The 15,485-nt window shown below is 52.3% G+C and overlaps 1 protein-coding gene across 1 annotated transcript in view; it reads left to right on the top strand.

The window, feature by feature from the left end:
• SORL1 (sortilin related receptor 1) overlaps nucleotides 1-15,485 on the top strand; it is a 50,737-nt gene that overhangs the window by 15,005 nt on the left and 20,247 nt on the right. Inside the window, exons 7-24 of the mRNA XM_052786468.1 lie at nucleotides 506-607; nucleotides 1,563-1,732; nucleotides 1,908-2,100; nucleotides 2,290-2,407; nucleotides 2,948-3,021; nucleotides 4,800-4,888; nucleotides 5,001-5,179; nucleotides 6,597-6,783; nucleotides 7,872-8,000; nucleotides 8,250-8,335; nucleotides 10,067-10,239; nucleotides 10,460-10,591; nucleotides 11,121-11,212; nucleotides 11,994-12,240; nucleotides 12,724-12,862; nucleotides 13,551-13,724; nucleotides 13,900-14,013; nucleotides 15,186-15,308. Coding sequence (XP_052642428.1) covers nucleotides 506-607; nucleotides 1,563-1,732; nucleotides 1,908-2,100; nucleotides 2,290-2,407; nucleotides 2,948-3,021; nucleotides 4,800-4,888; nucleotides 5,001-5,179; nucleotides 6,597-6,783; nucleotides 7,872-8,000; nucleotides 8,250-8,335; nucleotides 10,067-10,239; nucleotides 10,460-10,591; nucleotides 11,121-11,212; nucleotides 11,994-12,240; nucleotides 12,724-12,862; nucleotides 13,551-13,724; nucleotides 13,900-14,013; nucleotides 15,186-15,308 — 2,521 coding nt within the window. The remainder of the gene's footprint in view (nucleotides 1-505; nucleotides 608-1,562; nucleotides 1,733-1,907; nucleotides 2,101-2,289; nucleotides 2,408-2,947; nucleotides 3,022-4,799; nucleotides 4,889-5,000; nucleotides 5,180-6,596; nucleotides 6,784-7,871; nucleotides 8,001-8,249; nucleotides 8,336-10,066; nucleotides 10,240-10,459; nucleotides 10,592-11,120; nucleotides 11,213-11,993; nucleotides 12,241-12,723; nucleotides 12,863-13,550; nucleotides 13,725-13,899; nucleotides 14,014-15,185; nucleotides 15,309-15,485) is intronic.

The following is a 15,485-nucleotide window of genomic DNA, read 5'->3' as shown; positions in this document are numbered from 1 at the left end:
TCTCCTTTCTGTGGGAGGCATGGTTGCTTAGCGATACAGAGCCTGGGAAAATCAGGCCGCTTATTTTTGGAGCCTAAATCTGGGTTTAGGTTCTTACCATTGGCATCCCATGCAAAATAGGTTATCCCCAGCTTTTTACTTTTTTGGCTTCTCGCTGGTGCCTTTCATTTTGCACAAATTGTTAAAAATAGGAAGGAAAGGACAGACTGCTCTGCAGAAAGACGAGGAATTAAAACCAGCCTCCTTACCTCCACTCAACCATCCAGAAAGGGTGGTTTTTCTCCTTGCTGAGCGCTGGCTGCAGCAACATAAACCAGGAGCGGGGAATGCTGCTCCCCACCATCAGTCCCAGGCAGCTGCCACGCTTTGCCCGCACTCAGGGAGGGTAATGTCCCAGGCATGTGGTTTGTGGGTTTGCCCCAGTCTGCCTTTTGGTCGCCGCTGGAGACCAGGGTGATTTTGGGGGCAAGAGCTACTCCTAACGTGTCCCTGTGCTCTGCCGCAGCATTTGCTAGGCAGCTCGCAGCTGCCTTCAGTCCAGCTCTGGGTTTCCTTCAACCGCAAGCCAATGCGCGTGGCACAGTTCGCAACCAAGCATCCAATTAAGGTAAGTGGTGCTTTCTGAGAAGATTTCCTCTCTCCCTCCTTCGCCAAGGACAGCCTCAAATGTCAACAGCAGTTCTCTGCGTTTCACTGGACACTGTGGGAGTTGGAGCTGGGAAGGGATGTGGTATGACCCTGCTCGGGGGGATTTGGCTGAGCAAAAGCTCACGTTAGGATGATCTTGTGCTTTACACGATGGTACTTTATTCTAGCAATTGATGCCTCTGGGGAAACACTGGAGAACCCAGAGCGCTGCGCAGGGCCAGTACTGTCCTGGGTGTGAGGCTGTCTGGAAACAGACAGTCACTGACTTCCTCCAGCACTGGTGATGGAGGGTGGCAGCAAAGCCCAGATACCCGGTGAGGGGCTGATGATCTCAGTGCTTTGGCTCTGCTTTTAGGGACCTCACCTCTTCCCATGGCGTGGGGCGGTAGGTCGCCGAGCACGCACTGACTCCGCTGGCATGGCCCGGAGCATCTGTCTTCTCTGTGGGCAGAAGGAGCCCAGGGGGACAGCCAGGGTTTGCAAAGGGTCTAGTGATTCGTGAACCAGACGCTCTGTGGCATCCCCAGGCTGGCGGGGACAAAGGAGAGCAGGAGAAGTACGCTCGGCATTTGGCCAAGCAGTGGGACACGCTCCCGGCTGCGAGGCACCCGTGGCCTCGGTGGGGTCCAGGCAGAGAGACATTCGGCACCGGTGGGGCTTGGCACTCAGTGCTGCTTCTGGGGGACTTTGTCAGTGGGTTGTGCAGGGCGGAGGGCAGGGGATAGCAATCGTTGGAGGAGAAACACAAAAAGCAGAGGGAAGATACTTACTTGCCAAGTGGAAAAAATACAAATGGGTGGAGGGAAGAATAACTTTCACCTAGCTAAGAGGAAATGCTAAACTGTCCCATACATAAACCCTGCTTGTATGCCCACACGTATGAAGCCTGCTCACCTGTCATTTACATCCCAAAGGAATATTATGTTGCTGATGCCTCGGAGGACCAGGTGTTTGTGTGCGTCAGCCACGATAACAACCGTACCAACCTCTACATCTCAGAGGCAGAAGGCCTGAAGTTCTCCCTGTCTTTAGAAAACGTGCTCTACTACAGCCCGGGAGGAGCTGGAAGTGACACCTTGGTCAGGTAACATGGGATGCGCCTAATCACCTGTGGTAAATGAGAACACCGGCCAAAGTCTTTGTAGCTTTTAGCTGCGTTTGATCAAAGCATTGCCCTGAGCCCCGGGCTTGACAGTCGCCCACTCCCCAGACTCAGGGAGGCTGTGATTCGCTGATCCGACCTTTGCGTTTCCTCGCAGGTATTTTGCCAACGAGCCCTTTGCGGACTTCCATCGCGTCGAAGGCGTGCGGGGCATCTACATCGCCACTCTGATCAACGGCTCCTTCAGCGAGGAGAACATGCGCTCCGTCATCACCTTTGACAAGGGGGGCACCTGGGAGCTGCTGCAGCCCCCGGCGCAGACGCGCTATGGGGAGCAGATAGACTGCGAGGTAGTGCGGAGTGGGAAGGGGCAGGGGGCAAGCGCGGGAGAAGTCCCCCACAAAAGAGTCTGAAACGGCAATCCTGCCGCGAGGGAGTCCCTCCTCGCCTTTTCAAGCAGAGAGAGATGCACTAGGTGGGACGAGGGCATGGGCGAGTGCGGGATGGAGAATTAATGCCACCATGTTTTGCTTTTCCAGTTTTCTCAGGGCTGCTCTCTCCACCTGGCCCAACGCCTGAGCCAGCTGCTTAACTTCCAGCTGCGCAGGATGCCCATTCTCTCCAAGGAGTCGGCGCCGGGACTGATCATCGCCACTGGTACCGCTTTCCTTCCCGCAGCTGCACGGGGGCTTGGGGCGCGTTGTTGTCAGGACGTGAAGAACTTGGCAGCATCTAGTTTGCATATGCAGGTTACAAAAATGTAATTAAACTGTATGTTTTGTGGTCCCTTCTCTGCTGCAGTCCCCGTACAGTAATTACAGCTCGTATATTTTACTGCAGCGCGGTGACATGAGAAAACTTGCCCGCTTTATTCTGATCTTCTTTCCTGCCGCTATCCACGTGGAGGGTTTCTTGAACATACAGAAATTCCTGTTTGTCTCATTCTTGTACTGGAGAAGACATTTGCACCTTTTGTTTGATCATGTTTCTAGCCATAGTTTTTTCCCCAGCTGCTTTTAAAACTTGTAATAGTCTTTAAAATATTTGCTTTTGAAGGGATTAGTTTATAGCGTGAAGAATCAGCTCCTCAATAGTTGTCATTTTGCTCACAGATAAAATTAGTTTAGAGGTGTCTGGCTTCGTTTTAAGCAATTGCTTTGCATTCCTCAAGAAGAATGATTTCTTCTGTTCTCCTAGGCTCCATTGGCAAGAACATGGCCAGGAAAACCAATGTCTATGTCTCAAGCAGTGCTGGAGCAAGGTGGAGAGAGGTAAGGCTGCTTTTTTGCTTGCCAGCTCAGCCAAGGCGGTGGTGCAGCAGGTAGGATGTTGGCAGCAATGTAGATAAGTAACGTGCAGCCTTTGAGCGTTAAAGGTGACCTCCATGTACGCATCCAAGAGCTGTAGCTGGAAGGTGCTGAATATCCCTTGAGACCAAGGCAAAAAGGTCTTTAGGTGAAGGACCACCCATGGGTTGGCGTGGAGATGAATCTCATGGTGAAGGCGGTGGGTTCAAATGCAGGAGAGCTCCCTCCTCTATTTCTTTTCTTCAACTGGTAGGACTTGTCCCTGGCATGGGGCGTCTGGCCCCTTATAGACAGAACTGACAGGCAGGACTTTGTATGCGCGAGTGTCTGGAGAGGCTCCGACATCTTCCAGAAAAATGGGATGTTGACCTCGGTTTATGGGGAGTGTGATGCTGTTTACTAAGTGGGTGTTCTGGTCTGTGGCAGTATTTGTGGTCTGCCTGTGCATTCTGCTGCGAGTGTAATACGGTATTTCAACATCTGCAAGCTATTTAATCCCGTGAATTAAACGACCTCCTTTTCCTCCTGTAAGTGCTGCGCGGTCTGGGCAGCTGCGGCAGCGGTGGGGACACGCCACAGGTCTGGCTGCTGCCAAAGCTGCCCGTGGTTCAGAGACTGGCCCCGGCTGAGAGTGGGCGCCTCCGAAATTCAGCTGGGGAGCAGCCGTGGGGACCCGCCGTTTCTTCCTGCGGGAGCCTCGCAGCAAGGCAGGAGTGCTCACGGCCAGGGAAGGGTATCCGAAAGCCGAGACTTTTGGATGCCAACCTCCTCAGCTCGCAGGCAGGTTTGCGTTGAAGTGCAATCACAACATGCCGAGGAAGCATCCACCCACGGTTAACAACGCCGAGCTCCTGACTTATTCGGGCCCTTTGTATTGCGAGTGGAGGTGCAGAATGACCCAGCAGTGTAGTTCCTCAGCTGAGAAGCAGTAACACGACTCCTTCCTCTTGGCTTTGGCAAGCAGCAGGCTGGAAGGCTCATTGCTCTCCAGATCACTGGTATGATCTCACAGCACAGAAAAGAAAGAAACAATACATTCAGTGCCCTGCATAAGAACGTCCCCAAGTGCGTTAGCGCGTCCTGTGAGCAGAGTCAGGCACGTACGTGCTTCCTGTTTTCATCCTGAGCTGCACCAGGCTCCCCAGATAGAAAAGCAAAGGTAATTTTGTGTTGGTTGTCACTAAATAGAGCTGGAGGTGAATGTGAAATACCAGTTTCTTTTCACGGGATGGATGTATGAACTGTCTCTGGGGCTTGTTTCTGCATGCCATGGCCCTACTTCTCTTTGAGCATTCAAAAAACCTTATGGCCTGAGAACCAATACTTATCTGCAGTCCTAGGAAGGCGGTGAGTCCCTGCCGAGTGTCAGGAAAGCCCTGCAGATGTGACAAAGAGCTGCAGACTGAGAAGGGGAGTGATGGACTCTGGTTTCACGGAATGGCAGTTTTTCCATCGATTCTTTCCCTGCACACGGCGTGGGAGGAGCAGAGTCCACAGCGCAGTGCTGCTCTTAAACACAGCCATACATTTAGGGAAATTGGGCTGGCTGCTCTTGTCTACAGATGTTGGCCCATAAACACTCTAATCTCTAGTGCCTCCAGATACTTGGCTCAGCCAGCCCAGGCGACCCGAAACATTAGCTCGGGTCAGGCAGCATTTCTGACAAAGCGTGCTTTCCAGCCAAACTTTTCCCTTAACTCAGCATGGCTCTGATGCACCCCTTGGCACCGTTTCTCTTCCAGGCACTGTCTGGACCCCACTATTACACCTGGGGCGACCACGGTGGCATTCTTGTGGCTGTCGCACAAGGCACCGAGACCGACCAACTCAAGTAAGTGGCAGGGCAGGGGGATTGCTTCTGACGCTTGGGCTGGGGCCAGGAGGGAGTCCCCTGCGGCGGGCAGGACCTGCCCCTGGCAGCTCTCCCAATCCTTTTTCTCCAGGTACAGCACAAACGAAGGGGAAACGTGGAAAACGTTCACTTTCTCGGAGAAGCCAGTGTTTGTGTATGGCCTGCTGACTGAGCCCGGGGAGAAAAGCACCATATTCACCATCTTCGGCTCGTACAAAGAGAATGGCCACAGCTGGCTGATACTGCAAATCAACACCACTGACGTGCTGGGTAAGGGGACAGATGACAGAGCCCTCGCTGACGCTGGTTGTGCAGGTGGGAGAGCCACCCTGTCTCCGCACTGTGGCTTTGCAGGTTACGCACGCTAATAAGCCCTCCCCTGAAACCAGCCGGTCCCCACGCTGCACGGCCTGCCCCGAGCACCCCTGGGGGTGCAATTGCGATCTTGACGTACCCTCTCTGGGGGGATGAGAGCGAGGAGGGGGCACGGGAGAGGATTTCGGAAGCCCAAAGCGACCTAGAGACCTGAGGCTACGAACCAAACTATTTAGTCATCTAAGACTCTTAGATTGCCACTGATGAGCACGGGAAGTTGGGTGCCTAAATACGAATGGGGTGCAGAAACACCTTTGTTGCTCTTGCCCTCTGTCCTATTTTCCAAAAGAGACCTCGGAGAGATGCCCTCATTCCCATTAGCAGCAGACCGACCCCGCTACCCTGGCCATCCTGCGGGAGCTGGGGGAGAGAGGGCATCTCCTGCAGGGGCTGCAGTATCGCCGTTTGCATTTGGGTGCCCTGTCCCTCGCGTCTCATGTCTACATGGACACAGCTGCTGAAGGCACTCGTGTCCCCTGTGCTCTCCCCATATCCCCTCCTTCCTCACTGAGGAATTTGTTGAAAAGGAAAGGGGAAAAAAAAAAAATCCTTCTGAAGGCTTGTGCCTATGAATGTTTTATAACCCATTTCAGCTTTGATTGCAAGGCAGCATTTTAATCAAAGAGCAGTTAAACCCAGCAGAGGAATTTGCTTGACTAAAATTTATAACTGATTCCCTTGACGTTTTGTTAGAAACAGATCTGTTTGGTAACCAGAACAACTTCATTTAAATGAGGCATCACAAATTCACTGTCACCGCGATGAAGCTGCTTGTTGCCTCCTGTCACCGAGTGCCGCTGCACGCTCTGAGCTGAAATACTTTCTGCTTTGCCTTTACTTTCGGGCCAGGGCTAGAGCTTCGCAGTGGAAACCGCTTGTTTTGTGCCAGAGGAGGGCAGCGAGAGGGAAGGGGCCGTGGGCATTATCGTGGTGCGTGGCTGGGTGCCAGCATGCCTGCCCTCACTCCGAGCATCCTGGGTCTTGATGCCATGATGCCGCTAGCCATGGCGAGAAGCCGAGGTTCATGCAGCCTCCTCCGAGGCAGGGCTGGCTGTTTGGAGCTTGGGCTGGCTGCTCGGAGCCTGCAGCTCCCCCTGGGAGGCCTTTTGCAAGGCTCTCTGCGTCCCCCCAGTCCCCGGAGCGCAGTGCGGCGCTGGCGCAGGACACGGTACCACACTTTGCACATCCTTGCCAGGCACGCATCAACAGCAGTGACCAAGGGACATCTGCAGCTCTCTTGCTTTTAAACCCTTGGTCTGGGGTGCCGCAAGGACTGTGCCTTTCTTTACCCCCGCCTTGTTGCTTCTCTTAGGGGTCCCTTGCACAGAGAACGACTACAAACTGTGGTCACCCTCTGACGAGCGAGGCAATGAATGCTTACTGGGGCATAAAACCGTTTTCAAAAGGAGGACTCCTCATGCGACCTGTTTCAATGGGGAAGATTTTGACAGGCCTGTCATGGTCTCCAACTGCTCTTGTACAAGGGAAGACTTTGAATGGTAAATACCAATTAATTTCTTTTAGTCTGGATTGTAAGTCTGAGATAAGTATCTGTGACCAATCGCTCAAAGTGAACAAACATCCAATATACTTAGCTCTGTGTATCACTGCTTGATTTTATAGGAGAGAGGAAAATAAATAGACTGAAAACATCCTTTCATTAATAACGGGGCATGAGACTTAATTAATGTCTTTAGAGCCTTTCGGGAGCCTCTGAAAGGTTCCATAGAAGAGGAAAGTATTGTTAATCCATCACCTTCTTTCAAATGATGGCGGACAATTTCCCATCACATATGGAGATCCTCCACTAAAAAGCTTAGTGACCGTTTTAGCCACAGGGATGCAACTGGCCCTGCTCTATCATTTTATCTGCAATTTGCACATTACTGACACCGCACAGCTCTCAGAATTAGGAAACACACTCTTGCAATCTGTTGCAAAGGTTTGGGCTTGGAAAGTGAACTGCTTTTCAGGGACTGGACTTTCAGCGGCGCTCACGGCCAGACTGCCCAAGTGCCTGGTACACACAGTTAAATACAGGGATCCAGACCTGCCTGTCCGATGCTGAGACAGAGACCGAGTCTGGCTTGTCACGAGCAGACTGAGAACAGGGCTGGTGGGATCCGATCCCTGCCTCAGAATCGCAGCCCTGGGCTCCCTGCAAAATCAAAGTGATGTAACCTCTTCCACAGTGTTTTCCAAAGAACAGACACGCTGCAACTCCCATTTTACCAACAGGAAAAGCCAAGAGACAGACCAGTGACCTAAGCCAGCTAGCAGGAGAACTGGGGCTTGCAGCCAGATTTTCAGGGCACGCTGGCTCAGCTATGCCTTGCTGCCTCACCTACCCTAGTCTGCTCGGCCACTGGCAAGCTTATTTGCAAAATGTTCTTGAAACGTCCAGGAGACAGAAGCTGTCTGGCTATAAGATATTATTATGCAGCTAAATACTGATAATAAATGAGTGGACTTCTGAGATACTTTGTGTTCTTAAAACTTCTATGCAAAAATAGAGCAGATAATACTATAGCATGGCTGCATTTTTTTTCCTTCTCCCCCGTCCTTCCTTACGTCTTTCTTCTTGCAGTGATTTTGGCTTTAAACTGAGCGACGACTTATCGTTAGAAGTTTGCATCCCTGACCCTGAATTCGCTGGGAAACCGTACGACCTGCCAGTCCCTTGTCCTGTTGGCTCAACTTACAAGAAGACTCGAGGGTATGTGTTGTACTTGGGAGGGGAACCTGATCTTCCAAACGCTGGGATTTATGCCATTGGTGATTAAAAACAAACAACCACCACAAAACCCCCACACGAATGCCCCACAAGCAGCAGTAAACAAATTACATATTTGGACATACATCCCAACATCTAATTTGTAACTAAGCACCACTGCTTGTTCTAGCTGCACATGATGGCGTATTAACAGTTTCCATGAAATAAACTGCCTGGCTGTATATGTTGCAGCTACCGAAAGATCTCTGGGGACGCTTGTACAGGTGGAGACATTGAGTCGCGGCTCGAAGGGGAACTGGTACCGTGCCCGCTAGCTGGTGAGTATGTACAGGATTGCTTTGAGCACAAGGGCTTCATTCGTAAAACCTTTGGCTGGTGCCTGAGGGACCACACACAAATTCCCAGAGGGCTCTTGGACAAAACCTATGATGCAAGAGCTGAAATGCCTCGGTGGGTTACAAATGCGTCATCTCCTGTCCCGTCCAGGGGCCAGACAGCTTCTGAGGGATATGCTCAGGAGCAGCTTCAGCCTGTGGTGCAGAGCCCTCTCTGCTCCTGAAGTCACAGGAGGCCAAAGCCTTCAGAGCAGGCTGCGGGCAGGAACCCTCTTATCCCCATCGCGTCCTCGCTGTAGCTGGCTTGAACCCAACCAGAAAGACAGGAGTTAGATCAAAGCTACCCCAATCCTGGAGAAACCCTTGGGAAGGTACCACCCTGAGACAGGCCACCGTGTGCAGTTGAACGATGGCTGTTTGGGGCTGGACGGGGGCAAAGGCTGCCCTTTAGTCCTCTCGCCCGTGCCCGCCAGGCTTCGCCTCCGTCCTTATTTTCTCCTCTCAAATGTACGAGGCACTGCAACGATCTTGTGCTCCTGTGCTGCCAAAGTAATTTGCATTCCGCTCATTACAGCTTTAATTTAATCTGCCATCACAAGATGCGTGATTAGCATGCTGTCGTGCAGCAGCTCAAGAGCGAGCCTGAGACAGGGAAGAGGCTCATGTAAGGGATGGGGCGGCTGAGCTGGCGCTGCGGGCAGGGTAAGCCCGGAGCCGTGGCTGAATGGAGCCACAGGGCTGCAGTGCAGCCAGACCCACCAGCGTGAGGATTCCCTGCACTGTCCTAAGATTTTTCAGGGTGCAAAAGATATTCCGGGTGCAGAACAGCCTGGTGGGTGCCTGGGGTGGTGTTCCTGCTGCTGGGATTCATGCCAATGCCATGCTTAGTTTTCCTCCTTGTTCAGAGCCCACCACGTTATTCACCCCTCCAGGCCCTCTTGAGCTATTTGGAGAGCTGTGTTAGTCATGCTGAGAAGGGCCTTGCTGACTGAAAAATAAACCTGCAGTCCCCACCGGGCTGGGCTTTGAAGTGCCGTGTTCCCAGAGTATTTGCTGATCGTCTTCAGATACGTGTTGGCTTGCACCATGGTAACACTTTCATGTACAGTATCTGTTTCCTATCTCCGTATAATCTCATTAGGGATGCACAGCCAGAGTTACTTACTGACATTAGCTTTACTCATTAATAGTATTATTGGACTTGACCAGTAGCGTGCTGAAGCCCAGGAGACTTTGTCCCGGACCAGGATTCCATTACGCTGGATTCGGCGCAATTTAGAAATAAAACCCACTCCGAGACATTTACTGCGGTGCCGGTGTCCCCTAGGACTTGCAGATTTACATCACTCCCACCTTTTTAATGAGAATTTTGAGGAACGGGAGATCAGTATTTTGTTTCTAATTGGCGGCATGCTAACGTGGGAAGGAAGGGGTCACGACAGATTTTGCCCTGCTTACCTCCTCCTTCAGCCCACAGAACAAACAACGGCTGCAGTGTGTTCGCGGGCACAAGTGCGCGCGGGACCCACATAAGACTATTAGCGTGTTCTCATTAACCTAATCCCACTAAGACAAAGGATCTTTGCCTCCCTCATGCTAAGGTGCTAAAACGTGTGGTCGGGGTAAGGAAAAATACCTGGTATTTTCTTTTTGCTCCTCGAGTAGCCTAAAATGGCCAGAGGCGTCTCAACAAGGCGCTCCCTGTTCTTGCAGAGGAGAACGAGTTCATTCTCTACGCCACCCGCTACTCCATCCACCGCTACAACCTCGCCTCTGGCGTCAGCGAGGAGCTGCCCCTGGCCGGGCTGCAAGGGGCGGTCGCCCTGGATTTTGACTACGACCACAACTGCTTGTACTGGGCCGATGTCACTCTTGACATTATACAGGTGAGCCAGGAGGCGGAGAGGCTGCCGCGATGCCGGCCGCCCGTGTCATCGCCTCCTTGCACCGGGGGCGGGTGTTGCATACACACCCCGAAATACAAATGTTTATCTTGGGTACTCCTCCCCTCTGAGCTGTCTGTTACAGCTTGCCTTGCACCCCTGACTGCGCTAGCCTTGAGGCAGCGGAAGTTTCTCATCTTTTATTCTGATTTTTTCTTTCCAGCGTCTTTGTCTCAACGGCAGCTCTGGGCAAGAAATAATCATAAGCACCGGGCTAGAAACAGTGGAAGCTTTGGCCTTTGAACCTCTCAGTCAGCTGCTGTACTGGGTCAACGCCGGGATTCCCAAAATTGAGGTACAGCTACGCCAACCCATGCTACAGAGAGGTGATTTTGTCAGTGCATCTTTGAGGTGGCTGGGCCCTAAGTTGGCTACTGCCCTGAATTCTCATTGCTGGTGGGGCGTTACTGAACACCGACCCTCATCCCACATGCCACTTTATTGGCTCTAATTGCAAACAGGGTATGATAACATTCAGCCCTGTGCACTTAAACCAAGGTCAGTTTGTAAGGCCAAATCACACAGCAGAAATGGGGGGGGGGGGGAAGCAACATCCTTGCATAGTATGCACAGCCAGCACCGGGTACGGACAGAGCGTGGCAGCAGCTGCCTGCTCACTCAGTCATGCAGAAACGTCAATAAATACACCGATCTATCCTCTTTTATCACCTGCTTCACAGTAACTGCTCCCTGTGCCCACGGCAGTTATTTTATTAGGGAACAGTAATTACCTGCCACAGATTTCATGTAACTTTAACCAGTGTGATTGCCCTCCGTATTGCCCTCAGCAAACACACCCCTCCTGTTGTTGGTTATGACTCTAGGTTGCCAATCCAGACGGAGACCTGCGACTCGCCGTCCTCAATTCCTCGATACTTGAACGACCCAGAGCCCTCACTCTGGTTCCCCGAGACGGGTAAGCACAAAAGCATCGCAAGTAGTCAAGTGCCTTGGTATTCCCCAAGGGAACCGTGCCGGTACAGCCCCTCTTGTGCCACTATGCTCGTAAGAGGCAAACATGAGGGAGGGTGCTGCACAGAAAGCTTTGCGAGGCTTGGCCCCGAAGGGCGCGATGGAGGGGTGGGGAGCGGCGGCAGGCAGCGCGGTGGGGTACAGCTCACAGTCCTGCCCCATGGAGCCCACTCTTGCCATCGCGTACCCAAATAAGGCACCAGCTGCCTGGGAGCAGAGATCACAAACTGGTTTCTCTTTCCATTAAACTGCTGTTTTCCCACCCATACTTATCTACTAGTAAATAACTTTTCCTGCCAGTAAACTGGTCTGATCCATGGGGAGAGTTGCAGCGAGAAAGCTGCGTAAGAAACTGAGCCACACTCAAATTCAAGAGCCAAATGCAAGTTACATTTTTCCAAGTACGGTTTTGCCACTGCTGCTGCGCTGCAAAGGTAGCGCTGACAAACCTGAGCTGCCTTTAGCTGCATGCACTAAAGCAAAGCAGTTCAATGCAAGGTAACCTACAGCTGCACTCACACCACAGAACCTGCAGCTAAATAAGCCTCTCTGCTGCTTGTAGATCTGCTGGTGGTGTTCATTAGAACTGCAAAGAGTTCCCTTTCCAAAGGCATGTCTTGCAAGAGATGTGGAATGTAAAGTATTCAAACCTCTGCTTCATAACCTGTTTCCTTTTGATGAGCTGTTTTGTTATTATTTCGAGTAACCTCTCTGCCTGATGTCAGGTTGATGTTCTGGACAGACTGGGGAGACTCCCGAGCTGGCATTTACAGAAGTGACATGGATGGGTCGTCAGCCGGGTGCATCGTTTCGGAGGGCGTGCGGTGGCCAAATGGCATTTCTGTGGATGACCGCTGGATCTACTGGACAGAAGCCTATATGGACAGGATCGAGAGGGTCGATTTCAATGGGCTGCAGAGATCCGTGATCCTGGACAGCCTCCCTCACCCCTACGCTATTGCAGTATTTAAGGTACGTATGCGGCGGGTCATTTCCAGTCGGTATGCATTTCTGTAGCATACGTGCTCAGAGGTTGTCATGTGCATGGGGCGGGTGGCAGAAGAGCATTGAGCACGCTGGATTCGGAGGGTAGGAGCTGGCGTGATGCTTGCTCTATTTCCACTCCTGGCACATTCCCACAAAGCCCTGAAACGAGCAGGCAGGTGCAGGTGAAACCGGGACCAACATCCAAGAGACATGCAGCTTTCCCAAGCAGCTGCACTGCGCTATCTTCCCCAGATTGTTTGCCACTCAGCAGATGTGACTGCTGCTTTGATTCCTGCTCAGATCCCAGCTCAGGTCTTCCTCTTCTTCTGCCCCTTGGGCTGGGGAGACTTTGCACTCTCAATTGCCCCACACATCCAGGCGGTTAGGGTGGCTTAGCGCAGGTAACCGCGGACGAGCACGGCCCCAGTAGCACTGCTCCTCGCGCTAAGAGCAAAGCCTGTGTTTCAGAATGAAATCTACTGGAACGACTGGTCGCAGCTGAGCATTTTCAGAGCATCCAAAAACAGCGGCTCAAGAATGGAGATCTTAGTCGGCCGATTAAATGGGATCATGGATATGAAAATCTTTTACAGAGGAAAGACAACAGGTAATCACGTGAGTGTGCAGACGATCTTTCCTGTGATTTAGGAATGCGTTCATCCCCCATTTCCACAAGTTCCCAGGCCACCAGGCCATCCCGGCTCACATTTCATGAGCCTGAATATATCCCCATTCCTGCAGGGTTTGAAGCGCTCAGGTGCCGTCATGAGGAATGCATTTCATGAGCGGTGCACCCTGCTTTTTGGCTGCCAGGAGAGATGCTCCCCATCAGGGAGAGAGCCCATAGGGCACTCAGCTGTGGTGGCACCTCATAGTTTATGTCACAGACCATGGCCTTTCCGTGCAAAGTGCTGTACGGGCGAAAAAAAATATAGGGTCTCAGAGCTGCACTAACTTTGTCCTCCACTTAGTCATCCATCTGTGCTGTGATAATGTAGCGGTGGCATGATGAATGCGCTGAAGGGAGTGGCTTCATTTTTGGACGGGTAGAAGGCCATCAAAGGGCTTTGCTAGTCAGCAGCCTGCAAGAAACTGGGAGGACCTTTAAGGCCCTCGGTCTCCCTGGAGCAGATGGCTCTGTGCATTTCTAAGGCCAGCCTCAGCACACGGCACTGCAGAACTGGCTCCTAATGGGGGTCTGAACCCAAAGCCTGGGATGGCAGGTGAAATTGGGTTTCCCACGGCGTCTCCAGCCCTCTATCCTGATGTCCCCTTCCTCCCTGCCCTCTCGCCAGGGGAGAACGCCTGCATCGCCAAGCCCTGCAGCCTGCTCTGCCTGCCCAAGTCGAACAACGGCAGGAGCTGCAAGTGCCCTGAGGGGGTGTCCAGCACCGTGCTGCCCACGGGGGAGGTGAAGTGCGACTGTCCTCACGGCTACAGCATGAAAAACAACACTTGCATAAAGGAAGGTAAAACCATGCTTGGTTCTTGCTGCTGCTTTATGTTGAGAGGCAGCTTCTGCCATTGTGAGAGGTCGGCATGACCTTTGCGCTGCCCTTTAGGTGAGGAGGAGTATGGCCTGTCTTCTGAAAGCGCAGTGTCATGCCTTGTGCCAGCTTGTTTTTGTTTTCCCTTTTGCACCAGAAAACACGTGTCTGCCCAATCAGTATAGATGCTTCAATGGGAACTGCATAAACAGCATTTGGCAGTGTGACAACGACAATGACTGTGGGGACATGAGCGACGAGAAGAACTGCCGTAAGTGTCCTGCGGTGGCATTTGCCTGTCCAAATTTAGATGTCTGCTGTGTCAGCATTGCAACTGAACCGATGGTCTATGCACCCTTCATAGTCACAGAGAGCGAGAGGTGCTCTGGGGGTGCAACTCATCTCCTCCTCTGACAGACATACAAAGCCAGTCGGATTAGTTGTGTCTTGCAGGGACCCATATTTCCCCCTTGACCAGCTCTGGTGTAAATGTCTAAAATTCAGTGAGACTGATTTCAGCTGTCATGTGAGGGTGTGTGTTTGTCTCCTGCAGTAATTGTCTTCTGAGGATAATTGAGGGCACAGCCAATGCCGAGGAAAAGAGTGCAGATAGAAAGTGACTTTCTGTCTGCATCATGCAGACACGGGCCTCTTGTTGAGCTAATAAATCAAGTTCACACATTAAAGGTGGAGGTCACCTTTTCAAGTAAAATTAGGGACCACCAATGCATGCAGAAAGGGCAGATGTTCCACAGCTTTGCAGAGCCTGAAGGGTTTGGATTAGTGCGCTGTGGAAAAAGGGCCGGGTTTAAAGTTAGGAATCGGTGGAGGACCAGGTGTTCCTGCAGAAATGCCATTTATGCCCATTTTGTACTGATAAGGAACTTATTTTCCTGCCAACGTTGCGATACCAGGCAGCAGAGTCCAAGTTTGAGTTCATTGCCTGGCTCCAGGTGAGGGAAAGCCTCTGTAGGTACCCGTTCCTCTGCGGGGGTTTGCCGAGGGGTCACCAGTTTGGCACAGGGATGCTGCCTTGGATAGCAATGCTCATGCCCAGCTTTGCCCCTCCTTTGGCTGCCCTGCCTGATCTCACTGCTTACAAAGCCCCTTTGTGGGGAGCAGGCAGCTCTGCAGCCTCGGCTTTCTTGCTCCCTGGCTGGAAGGCACTGCCCCTGGCTCTCGAGTGGGCATGACGGTGGCAGGAGCTTCAGTCCTGATCCCCAGACAGACAGCTAGCCCTGCTCTGCTCTGCTTTACGGGGAGTGCCTAATAATGACATTAAAATACAATAACAGTAACTCAGGCTGCATTGAGCAAAGCTGGCAGGATGCTGTCCCTCTCCCTTCATTTCCTTGTACCGAGTACACAGACTCAGACAGCAGAAACCGTTTCCTAACCACCACCTTAACCTCCTTCTCCTCCTCTCCCTCCCCGCTGCGTTAGCCACCACTGTGTGTGACTCCGAGACCCAGTTCCGCTGCCAGGGCTCGGGGACCTGCATCCCGCTGTCCTACAAATGTGACCTGGAGGACGACTGCGGGGATAACAGTGATGAACGTCACTGTGGTGAGTGCCCTCACTCAAACCTCCTTCCCTGTCCCTGTGCGAGGGCGGAAAACCCAGCAGTGTTTTGGGGCAGGGTGCTACTCGTAGACACTGTAGGGCAAAGCAGTGCTTCGCCAGATCCCCTTGTTTACCCTGGCTAAGAGCCGCCTCCTCCCATCATTTACTGGTTACTGGGCA

Source organism: Harpia harpyja, chromosome 4 (genome assembly GCF_026419915.1).
Source record: "Harpia harpyja isolate bHarHar1 chromosome 4, bHarHar1 primary haplotype, whole genome shotgun sequence".
NCBI classification, from domain to species: Eukaryota; Metazoa; Chordata; class Aves; order Accipitriformes; family Accipitridae; genus Harpia; species Harpia harpyja.
This window is presented reverse-complemented; position numbering and strand designations above follow the sequence as displayed.